The sequence below is a fragment of the Pygoscelis adeliae genome, unplaced genomic scaffold (genome assembly GCF_000699105.1).
Source record: "Pygoscelis adeliae isolate BGI_AS28 unplaced genomic scaffold, ASM69910v1 Scaffold85, whole genome shotgun sequence".
NCBI classification, from domain to species: domain Eukaryota; kingdom Metazoa; phylum Chordata; class Aves; order Sphenisciformes; family Spheniscidae; genus Pygoscelis; species Pygoscelis adeliae.
This window is the reverse complement of record NW_008824900.1, coordinates 487,876-498,725: the sequence shown is the minus strand read 5'-3', so window position 1 is coordinate 498,725 and position 10,850 is coordinate 487,876. Positions and strand designations below refer to the sequence as shown.

At 47.8% G+C, this 10,850-nt stretch overlaps 1 protein-coding gene across 1 annotated transcript in view; it reads left to right on the top strand.

The window, feature by feature from the left end:
- The window catches only part of LOC103917611 (chromosome unknown open reading frame, human C7orf26), an 11,302-nt gene extending 1,330 nt beyond the window's left edge, over nucleotides 1–9,972 (top strand). The window contains exons 2-6 of the mRNA XM_009324798.1: nucleotides 638–859; nucleotides 2,172–2,337; nucleotides 4,234–4,761; nucleotides 8,552–8,591; nucleotides 9,187–9,972. Coding sequence (XP_009323073.1) covers nucleotides 638–859; nucleotides 2,172–2,337; nucleotides 4,234–4,761; nucleotides 8,552–8,591; nucleotides 9,187–9,394 — 1,164 coding nt within the window. The 3' untranslated portion in view covers nucleotides 9,395–9,972. The remainder of the gene's footprint in view (nucleotides 1–637; nucleotides 860–2,171; nucleotides 2,338–4,233; nucleotides 4,762–8,551; nucleotides 8,592–9,186) is intronic.
- The last annotated feature ends 878 nt before the right edge of the window (nucleotides 9,973–10,850 follow it).

The window sequence follows — 10,850 nt, the reverse complement described above, 5'->3', positions numbered from 1 at the left end:
TTTTTTGGTGGGGAGGGGGGATCTGGCTGGCAAGACCCCCATGCACTGGACAGGACTCTGGGAGACCAGGCAGGGCCCCGGGGAGGTGTGGTGGGCCCCGAGGCCCCTGGGGACTGCCCACAGCCTCGCAGCGCGGCAGCTGAGCTGTACCAGGGTTTTTGGGTGGCTGGGTGTGGGCTGGAGCTACAAGCGAGGACCTCACAGAGAGCAGCGACCAGGAACAACAGCTGCTGGTGTATATTGGCATGGGCGGGCCTGGGGCCTGCTGGGCCCTGCTGTGACTCCCCCCCAGCTGCCCGGTGGTGCCCTTAGTGCTGTTATTTGGTGAGGGAGGGAAGATTTTTCACCCCAGTGTTGCTGTAGGTTTATCTCTCAGTTTGTGGGCAGCGCTTGGTGGTACAGCAAGCACCAGTCTTGGGCATCCAGGTATTCAAATACAACCTAGAGCTTTTCAGTGTAACTAGGTAAATGCAGTGGTGGTTCAGGAAGCTTAAATATGTGTACTGTGCACAAACATTGAGTTTCTAACACCTGAGGGAAGCTCTCAGCCTTTACTGTTCCTGTCTTTCACCAAAGCAGCTCTTGATTCTTCAAGAGCCCCAGTATATTTTGCAGCTTTGCTTTTGTTTTCTTTCAGAGATTGAATTCACTTCAGGAACTTCAGCTCCTTGAGATCATGTGCAATTATTTCCAAGAGCAAACCAAGGATTCAGTCCGGCAGATCATTTTCTCATCTCTCTTCAGCCCTCAAGGAAACAAAGCAGATGACAGCAGGATGGCTTTACTAGGAAAGCTGGTTTCCATGGCAGTGGCTGTGTGCAGGGTTCCTGTTCTGGAGTGTGCTGCCTTCTGGCTGCAGGTACAGCTTCTGTGCAGGCAGGGCGGTCTCGGGGAAGGAGCGAGGGAGTGTGCCGCAATGGGTAGCGGGTGAACTGAGGCGGAGTGTCGCCAAACGGTCAGTGACAGCTGGTTGCGGTCAGCTGCTCATCTGTGGCAGTGCCGGCTGACGCAACAGCTGGCTGCTGGAGCTACGTTCACCCCACGTCTGTGCTCGTGTCCATTCCTTTGCTCCAGCATAAAGGTAGAGCTTTTGCCGATCCATTTATGTGCTGCACTGGCAGAAGAAAATTTGGTGGGTTTTTTTACCGTGGGTGAAAGTTTCATTGTTTTGTGGTGTTGGGTTTTTTTTTTAAAGTTTTATTTTATTTGATTTTTTTTCCACCCGAGCCCAGCATGTCGAAAGGGATTAGTGGGGGGTTTGACCAACACAGGGAACAAAACCAGGGCAGTTCATGGTCTCATTGCCCAAAGAAGCCAACTCTGGAGCTTGGGAAATAAACTGTCCCTCGTGTGCAAGTTTGGGCATGGCAGAAGAGGCAAACCTCTCTCGAGATGAGGGCACAAAATACCTGTGTCTGGTATTCATATCCGTGAATGCAGTATGTCAGGGATCTCCTATACCTCCTCCTTTCCCATTGAGATTCCCTACTGTAGACCTTGGGAAGTGCATCTTTGTTCCCGCTGCATTTGCGGGATGTGCAGAACTCGCCTGCTTTACAGAAGGGGAAGAGCAGAGGGGCTGTGCTGGGAGGGAAGGGTGGTAGGAGGCAGACCAGTACCGTTTCTGTGGGGTCCCTCTTTTCCCATCTGGTGAGCGTTGGTAGGTGAGGAGGGGATGTAACCTGGGTAGCAGAAGAAGGTGTAGTTTTTTTGCAGATCGCAGCTCTTAAGTGATATGAGGATTGCACAGAATTTTTTTCACATTAAAAATGTCAAGCGTAACTGAGAGGTTAACTGAACTAGTTGTTCTGGTACTGAACTGGTTGAACTACAGAACTATGTTGCTGAAGTAGTAAAAAAATCTCCATCTAAGTAAGACTATTGCTGTAAAAGGTTTTAATTTTAAACTACAGATATTGTAAACAGGAAATATCATCATCTATTTTAATATTGTGAAATAGTAATTTTATTTCTGTCTGAGTGGATCTTTGATATGCAGAGAGAGAAAGCGCGCTTTAATGTTGGGACAGTGGAAACACAAATGTTGAAACAGCAAAGTGGCTGGGCAGGCACAGTGTTTAGGCAGCGCAAACTTTAAAGTCGGCTCTGTAGAACCTCCTGTGATTGGGTTTAATTCGCTTTTCCTTGCGTGCCGTCCCGCACCCCTGCAGCGAACCCCCGCCGTGTACTGCGTGAGGCTAGCCCGAGCCTTGGTCGACGACTACTGCAACTTGGTGCCAGGGTCCATCCAGACGCTGAAGCAGATATTCAGTGCCAGTCCTCGCTTCTGCTGCCAGTTCATTACATCCGTCACGGCGCTCTACGACCTCTCTTCAGGTAAGTGTTTCCAAGATGTGTCTTTCGAAGTAAGAGGTGCAGTATAATGCAACACAAATTAACTGTTGCAAGTGAATTAACTGCTGAAATTCTAAAGATGCTTGTTACCGTGTAATTATCGCCAGAAGCAGCTCAGGGGTGTGGCTGTTGCCTCATCTGTCACTGGGGTGAGAATAAAAATAACCACGCAGTGGCTGAAGGGAGAGCCTTTGCTGGAGAAGCAGCCAGCTAACGCCCGAGACGAAGGGCAACGTCCTCCACAGAGGGCAAAGGACGCGGGGACCTTATTGATTGAGCAGCTCTAGGAGCGAAGGCTGATCTGCCTGGGCTGGGCAGTTGGACCTCCCTATTGTCTGTCACCTACCCAGCAGATAGACTCAGGGCTGTCGTGTCAGTCCGATTCCTTCCAAAAAGGGGAGAAACACAAATTCTGAGTGTTTGCACGCTGGAGCAGGATTTCTGTTGAGCAGTGACGAGAAACACAATCAACAGCGTACCTCCAATGCGCTCTCTAACTGTATGTGTTAACAGCCAGTGATGTGACCTGTCTCGGGCTGTTGTTGCTCAGACACTAGAAATGTGTAGTTGTCGAAAATAAGATTGATTTACCTTTACTCAGCGAGAGAGACGGAGAGCTCGTGGTAGACTAGGGAACAACCATACACTAAAGACCAACATCACACATAATCCAAAAAAGCAAATACTATTTGTTATCGATAAAGGAAACGTTTTGCACGGTCTTCTCCAGATAAGCAGCTTGGCATTAGTGAGAGAGAGGTGAAGGCTTAGACTTCTTTTTTTAAAAAGTATTTGGTAGAGCTCGTAGCATATTCTTCCTCAGTATTTTATATCTGTTTTGTGCAACCACTTGGAAGTTCATCCAACTAATTAAAAGACATGTCAGAAAGGAAATAACATGAGTTATAGGAAGTCATTTTTTTTAATTCCTTAGTTTATTTGAGATGTTATTGGTGACACAAGAAAAGGAAGCTTGCTCTTCAAAGAGCGGTCTGTAACTGGGCAGCCTCCACCATATCCTGAGGACAGGAGTCGACCACACAAACAGTACCTGTGATGGCTGTTTGCCATCAGCTTTTCTGAGACCTTTAAAAACTGGAAAATACTGATTCTGCATTCAGTGCACATTAGCAATTCTGTAGTCCAGATGATTTGTCCTACAAGTCACTTCAGGTACAAAAGACCTGACTAGACAGTTCTGTGCTGAGCCCTGTGTTGACACTGTGCACAACTTGCGATGAAAGTACGTGGCTCAGTCCAGTAGCCTGTCCCCGTGACGGGATGATGCACGATTACTGGGAAGTCAGTGTTTCTCTTGTCTGTAGTAGTCAAGCTGCAGTTCATGACCACCTTTCACTTCTTACTTGAAGCTTTACATAATCTTATAATCCTTTACCTGTCATGTGATCATGTTGTTGCATTAAGTTTTTCCACGAGACATGCTTGTTTAGGTAAGACTTAAAGGAAATGAGTTGAATGATTGGGGTGAAGAGAAAGAAGTGCCAACAAGTTTTTCCCATTCCCTTGCCCGTCGTACTTCCTGTGGCGAGGGATAAATGGAGACTGAGTTTAGAGAAAAAGTGAGCAGATGATGGGTGGGAGAGAAGAAAATGCCAAAAGAAGCTTTGCTGGGAAAGGGGATAAATGTTGGCATTTGGCGGTGGAGAAGGTGACGTTGACAGGAACATGGTTGTGTCTTCCCTGGGACAAACGAGCACCGACCTTTGGTGTCTTGAAAAAAACAGCAGAGTTGGGGAGGTTTTGGAATTGTAATTGCGACAGTGCGGGAAGGGTGTGTGTGAGAGACTAATTAAAGACTGCTGTCCTGTGCTCCAGTGCAAGGCTCAGCTTACTCAATAATACCTTTCCTATCTTCAGATGACCTCATCCCTCCTTCAGATCTGCTCGAGCTGATAGTTTCCTGGATCTTTGAAGACCCCCGCTTGATCCTCATCACCTTTCTAAACACTCCTATTGCAGCCAACCTGCCAATAGGGTTTTTAGAGCTCACCCCGCTGACTGGACTGATCCGTTGGTGTGTGAAGGCCCCCTTGGCTTATAAAAGGAAGAAGAAAGCCTCTCTCTCAAATGGACACCCTCCCAGCAAAATTGCCAAGGACTCCGCTTCAGGAGAAGACAGAGATTGCCATCAGCTGTATTCAAAACTGCATCTAAGTGTCCTGCAGGTTCTTATGATGCTTCAGGGGCATTTAACGGAGAAGAACCTTTATGGGCGCCTGGGGCTAGTACCCTTTGACCACGTAGTTCCACTCGTTGAGGAAATTAACAGACTATCTGATGAACTCAATCCTCTCAATGCATCCAAAGAGATTGAACTGGCTCTAGACAGACTGGCTCAGGCTTTGCAAGTGGCCATGGCATCGGGAGCACTCCTGTGCACTAGAGGTAAGTTGTCGGCGGGGCTGGCGGAGACTCTGGCACGAGGTTCTTTTCCTCCAGTGTGTGGATGTTGTAAGAGGGAGTTTTGGGGGTGGGAGAGTAAAGATCAACGTGTTCACAGCAGAAGTAGTAGTTTGCCACTCTTAGGAAGTGATAGTGCAGGAAATACTTCAGGAAAAATAACTGGATGGGGGGTAAGAAAGGAGAGATCGTTGGTGACTGGCGTGTTGCTTTGCAGAGCTGGAGAATTGATCTTCTACCTTGCAGTGTGCACAAGGGAGTTATATTTGGGGGTCTGGCATGGGGACAAGTTTGACTCCCTCAGAATTGCTGGCAGCTATGTAAAAAGCACTGTTTAACCGTGTTTCAGTTTGACTTCTCTGAGTTTGCCTGCTGGAGGAGACACCATGAAGCAGATAAACCATGGGGTGGGTGTGCTAGACAACGAATTTGAAAAGCAAGCAAAAACTGTTCATCTGGAACTTCTGGGCCTTCAGCTCTCCTGTAACGAGACCCCATTACAGTGGGTACGATTTCAGTTAAACTTAGTAAAGAAGCCTGCTAATGTGGCTTTCACCTGTCTTTCCTGTTGCCAAAACCACTTCTTTCCGAAAGACCTGCAGAGATGAAAAAGGGAAGTGCCTTAACACAGCACAGGGTCAGTCAGACGTACTTTTTTTGTTCTCTTGAAAACAGGTGATTCCTGGTGTGACCAGAAGGCTCAAAGCTCCCCAAAGCCCGGGCAGTTAGTGCGGACCCCGGCTGCGGAGGGCAGCCTCTGCCTAAGCAGGCGCCTGAGGCTTTTGCCCTGGGTGAACCAGTGCTGCTGGTCAAACGTCAATGTTATTCTTTTTGATCTTTCATAAAGCAGCTCTGGGTGTAATAAGAACAGGCAGAAAAGTGGAGTTTTTTTAGTTGATGGCCCATTTTGGCTGTGGTTTGTTTTTTTTCCTAGCTGTTCACCTGGTACATTCTGAGTGCTTGCTTTTACTGTAGAAGTGGAAAGTAATTCAGTATAAGTAGCTGCCGAAATACCAGTTATTTTGGTGTTTTGGGGGTGTGTTTATCTACAAACGCAGGAGTTTGTTCTCAAGCTATTCCTGAAAGGACTCTAGCAACAGGGTGTGTTGTTAAATGCCTTGGTTCTAGCTGCTCTGCTTTGGAGAGGCAAATACAAACTGTTCATCAATATCTAAAAATTGGTTGAAAGAAGTACTCCTTCTTTCAAGGACCAAGGAAGAGATGGCAGCAGCTCACGAAGGAGTGAGGCGTACAGATATTACCAAGAAATGTTCTGGAAAAGACATTAAGGTGGTAAAAAAGGTGCAATTTTTAGTTAATAGACCCTGGCAAAAAAAAACCCCAAGCCTCAACCCTTTCTTTACACTAGCACTGTTTAAAAAAACCCCCAAACCAATGCAAAACAGGTACTGGGTAAGCTTTGCCTTGCTTGGACCTGATGCTTTTCTCATCATACATGCCATATTCAGCGGGCAGAGTCATACCTTGTATTTCCTATGTCTTCGTTACTTCTTGATAGTATATTGATATTGCAAATTCTATACTAAGGCTTGCTCTGCCTTGAAATGAAGCTGCATTTCCCATATGGCAGCGCAGGTTAAACGTCGAACATAGGATAAAGTGTCAAGCGCAAAAAGCTGCAGTAATGACTGGGGAGATGGAGAAACGTGTTCTCTCCCATGGAAGTTTTTGGCCTGAGGCTGGGATTCTGGATCTGTTGATGACTGGAGCTTAGGGGCATTTAACGGAGAAGAACCTTTATGGGCGCCTGGGGCTAGTACCCTTTGACCACGTAGTTCCACTCGTTGAGGAAATTAACAGACTATCTGATGAACTCAATCCTCTCAATGCATCCAAAGAGATTGAACTGGCTCTAGACAGACTGGCTCAGGCTTTGCAAGTGGCCATGGCATCGGGAGCACTCCTGTGCACTAGAGGTAAGTTGTCGGCGGGGCTGGCGGAGACTCTGGCACGAGGTTCTTTTCCTCCAGTGTGTGGATGTTGTAAGAGGGAGTTTTGGGGGTGGGAGAGTAAAGATCAACGTGTTCACAGCAGAAGTAGTAGTTTGCCACTCTTAGGAAGTGATAGTGCAGGAAATACTTCAGGAAAAATAACTGGATGGGGGGTAAGAAAGGAGAGATCGTTGGTGACTGGCGTGTTGCTTTGCAGAGCTGGAGAATTGATCTTCTACCTTGCAGTGTGCACAAGGGAGTTATATTTGGGGGTCTGGCATGGGGACAAGTTTGACTCCCTCAGAATTGCTGGCAGCTATGTAAAAAGCACTGTTTAACCGTGTTTCAGTTTGACTTCTCTGAGTTTGCCTGCTGGAGGAGACACCATGAAGCAGATAAACCATGGGGTGGGTGTGCTAGACAACGAATTTGAAAAGCAAGCAAAAACTGTTCATCTGGAACTTCTGGGCCTTCAGCTCTCCTGTAACGAGACCCCATTACAGTGGGTACGATTTCAGTTAAACTTAGTAAAGAAGCCTGCTAATGTGGCTTTCACCTGTCTTTCCTGTTGCCAAAACCACTTCTTTCCGAAAGACCTGCGGAGATGAAAAAGGGAAGTGCCTTAACACAGCACAGGGTCAGTCAGACGTACTTTTTTTGTTCTCTTGAAAACAGGTGATTCCTGGTGTGACCAGAAGGCTCAAAGCTCCCCAAAGCCCGGGCAGTTAGTGCGGACCCCGGCTGCGGAGGGCAGCCTCTGCCTAAGCAGGCGCCTGAGGCTTTTGCCCTGGGTGAACCAGTGCTGCTGGTCAAACGTCAATGTTATTCTTTTTGATCTTTCATAAAGCAGCTCTGGGTGTAATAAGAACAGGCAGAAAAGTGGAGTTTTTTTAGTTGATGGCCCATTTTGGCTGTGGTTTGTTTTTTTTCCTAGCTGTTCTCCTGGTACATTCTGAGCGCTTGCTTTTACTGTAGAAGAGGAAAGTAATTCAGTATAAGTAGCTGCCGAAATACCAGCTATTTTGGTGTTTTGGGGGTGTGTTTATCTACAAACGCAGGAGTTTGTTCTCAAGCTATTCCTGAAAGGACTCTAGCAACAGGGTATGTTGTTAAATGCCTTGGTTCTAGCTGTTCTGCTTTGGAGAGGCAAATACAGACTGTTCATCAATATCTAAAAATCGGTTGAAAGAAGTACTCCTCCTTTCAAGGACCAAGGAAGAGATGGCAGCAGCTCACGAAGGAGTGAGGCGTACAGATATTACCAAGAAATGTTCTGGAAAAGACATTAAGGTGGTAAAAAAGGTGCAATTTTTAGTTAATAGACCCTGGCAAAAAAAAACCCCAAGCCTCAACCCTTTCTTTACACTAGCACTGTTTAAAAAAACCCCCAAACCAATGCAAAACAGGTACTGGGTAAGCTTTGCCTTGCTTGGACCTGATGCTTTTCTCATCATACATGCCATATTCAGTGGGCAGAGTCATACCTTGTATTTCCTATGTCTTCGTTACTTCTTGATAGTATATTGATATTGCAAATTCTATACTAAGGCTTGGTCTGCCTTGAAATGAAGCTGCATTTCCCATATGGCAGCGCAGGTTAAACGTCGAACATAGGATAAAGTGTCAAGCGCAAAAAGCTGCAGTAATGACTGGGGAGATGGAGAAACGTGTTCTCTCCCATGGAAGTTTTTGGCCTGAGGCTGGGATTCTGGATCTGTTGATGACTGGAGCTTTTTTGGTAATCTCGTCTTCCTAGAAAGGAGAGTGGAGAGGAAAATTGCTCTAATTTCTGCTTTACCCGTATGTCTTCTGTCCTCTTTCAGATGACTTGAGAAGTGTGTGCTCCAGGCTACCGCATAACAAGTAAGAGACCTTTCTACAGCTGTGTTGGTTTTGATGCGTCTTCCAAGACACGCACTTGAGGGCTGCTGAGACAAAATCTCCTCTAAAAAATTGTGTTTACTTTCCGAAGTTGGCCTTTATTCACACACAGTTTAGCGCAAGGATAAAGGTGATAGCGCTGGCTACTTCCTCCCTTGCAAGCTGGACTCTTGACTGAAGGAGACTTCAGTGACTCCCACCGTATAGATGATCTTGCCCAGCCTGTGTTAGAACAAGTGCACAGAAGGGGAAAATGAAATTACGGTGTGGAACTTGCCCCTAAGTTGTCCCATCCCCAACTCCCTGCTTGTTTTACCTGACCCTAAGCTTAACTGCACTTTGCTTCTTGCCTCTTCACAAAGAGCAACTAAGTTTAAAAAGGAAAAAAAGAAAGAAAGAAAAAAGAGTCTGCTGGAAGCTGTAAAGAGCTTAACTGAATCACTGTCCTCTTGCCTTCCAGCAGTGCTGTGTGTTGGTTATGAATTGTCCGTAGAGCCAGGCCCCTGTGGGCTGGGGAGAGCCACGACAAAAGCCGCCTCTAAATAATCCTCACGCCTGTCTGAATTTCTCTCCACAGCCTGCTCCAGCTGGTGATTTCAGGTCCAGTACAGCAACCGACCCACGGCGCTCTGCCACCAGGATTTTATCCTCATATCCATACTCCTCCTCTGGGCTACCCCGCGCACCCGGCGCTCCCGGCTCACCCGGCTCACCCGGCGCTCCCGGCTCACCCCGTACAAACGTTTATACCAGGAATGACATTCCCATACCGACCTATTCGCTAAAATGCTAAGACTGTAGAGTGTAGCCAGTTTCCCTTAGTTTGAGGAAGCCTTGCAGATGAAACCAAATGTCTCGGGAACCACATTTTCCTCTTTGGTGTAAAGCTGAGCAATGCCCGCGTGAGGGATCAGCCCTTCGGCAGTAGAGAGGGCGCAGACGGGTAGGCTGCGGTCCATCTGGACGTGAGATGCAGATACTAAAGCAGATCCCAGGGACAAAAGGAGGGGGTGGGAAGAGACAGCAGAAACTCCAAACCTCTGCAGTGTGTGGAAATTCTCTTGATCCACGTTGTTTCATGTAGTCACCAAGGGTATGATATTTCCCAAGCATGTGTTTTTCAGTAGCCCTGATCTGCTTACGGCACGGTGAGCCCAGCTAGTCTTGCTCTAGGAGGGCCAGGAAGAAGGGCGTGAGATTCTTCAAGCTAGTCCGCTCCAGCCTGCTCGTTTCTTTGTAAATGTTTGTATCTATAGCTACAGAGTATGTGTACACTGTATATTTTTGGAACGCAAATGTTTGTTTCAGAAGCACAAGGTAGAGTAAAGCAGCACTTCCTATTAAAGGAAACAGTTTAAGAAGCGTAAAATAATTCTGCCGCTTTCTTTCAAACAGCGATTGGAAGGTCCAACGTGTTAGGCCTGTGCCAGGGAGGGAACGAAACCCCTCCGTGGCTGCAGTGACCCATCATCCTCCAGGCTCGGGAAATGCCCTCTTTACACGCCTCAGTCAGCGATTCGTGAAACTGCGGGGCGAGATCTGGTGCGTTTAATTAACGCTAGCTGGAGAAGCGGCGAAGGGCTGGCTGCGGCGTGCTGGCCAGCTCCGAGCGGGGCGCAGGCGGGTGCGGGAGCGTCCCGGCAAGGGCAGCGGAACTTGCTGCTGCTAGCACTGCCGCGAAACACGCCGTCTGGCCCCTTCAGTTGAGCTCTTCTCCGTCGTCGCCCCCTCTGCTGGGTGAAAAAGCAAGAAGGAAGGGTCGTTTCTAGACGTTAGTGGCTTTGTTTTAAAGACCTCCGCTGCTGTTGTCCTGGTCGGGGGAGATGCGGTGGCTGTGGTTACCCGGTTGCACACGGGCTGCAAAAATGGGACGGATTAGATGGAAGCTGTGAAAATCTGATTTGAATGAAACAGCCGAGAAGGAAACTGTGCCTGCCCTTCTCTGGAAAGGGAAGGTAAATAATAATACTACCATAATAATTTGCTTTAACTTTTGGTCAGGCGGTTGGACTAGATGATCGTTGTAGGTCCCTTCCAACTGAAGCACCCTATCCTGTCTCCTCTCACTTTGCCGAGCTTCAACGACAAGGGAAAAACCCTTAAAAACTTCCAATTTCAGGATTAGAGTCGTTATCGGCGCCAAGCCCTGGCAGCGCGGCGGGTCGCCCCGGCGCCCCTTGCAGTGTAGCACGGGGGGGAAACCGCGGGGGGGGGGTGTGACCCACCTCGCTCCTGTACCCC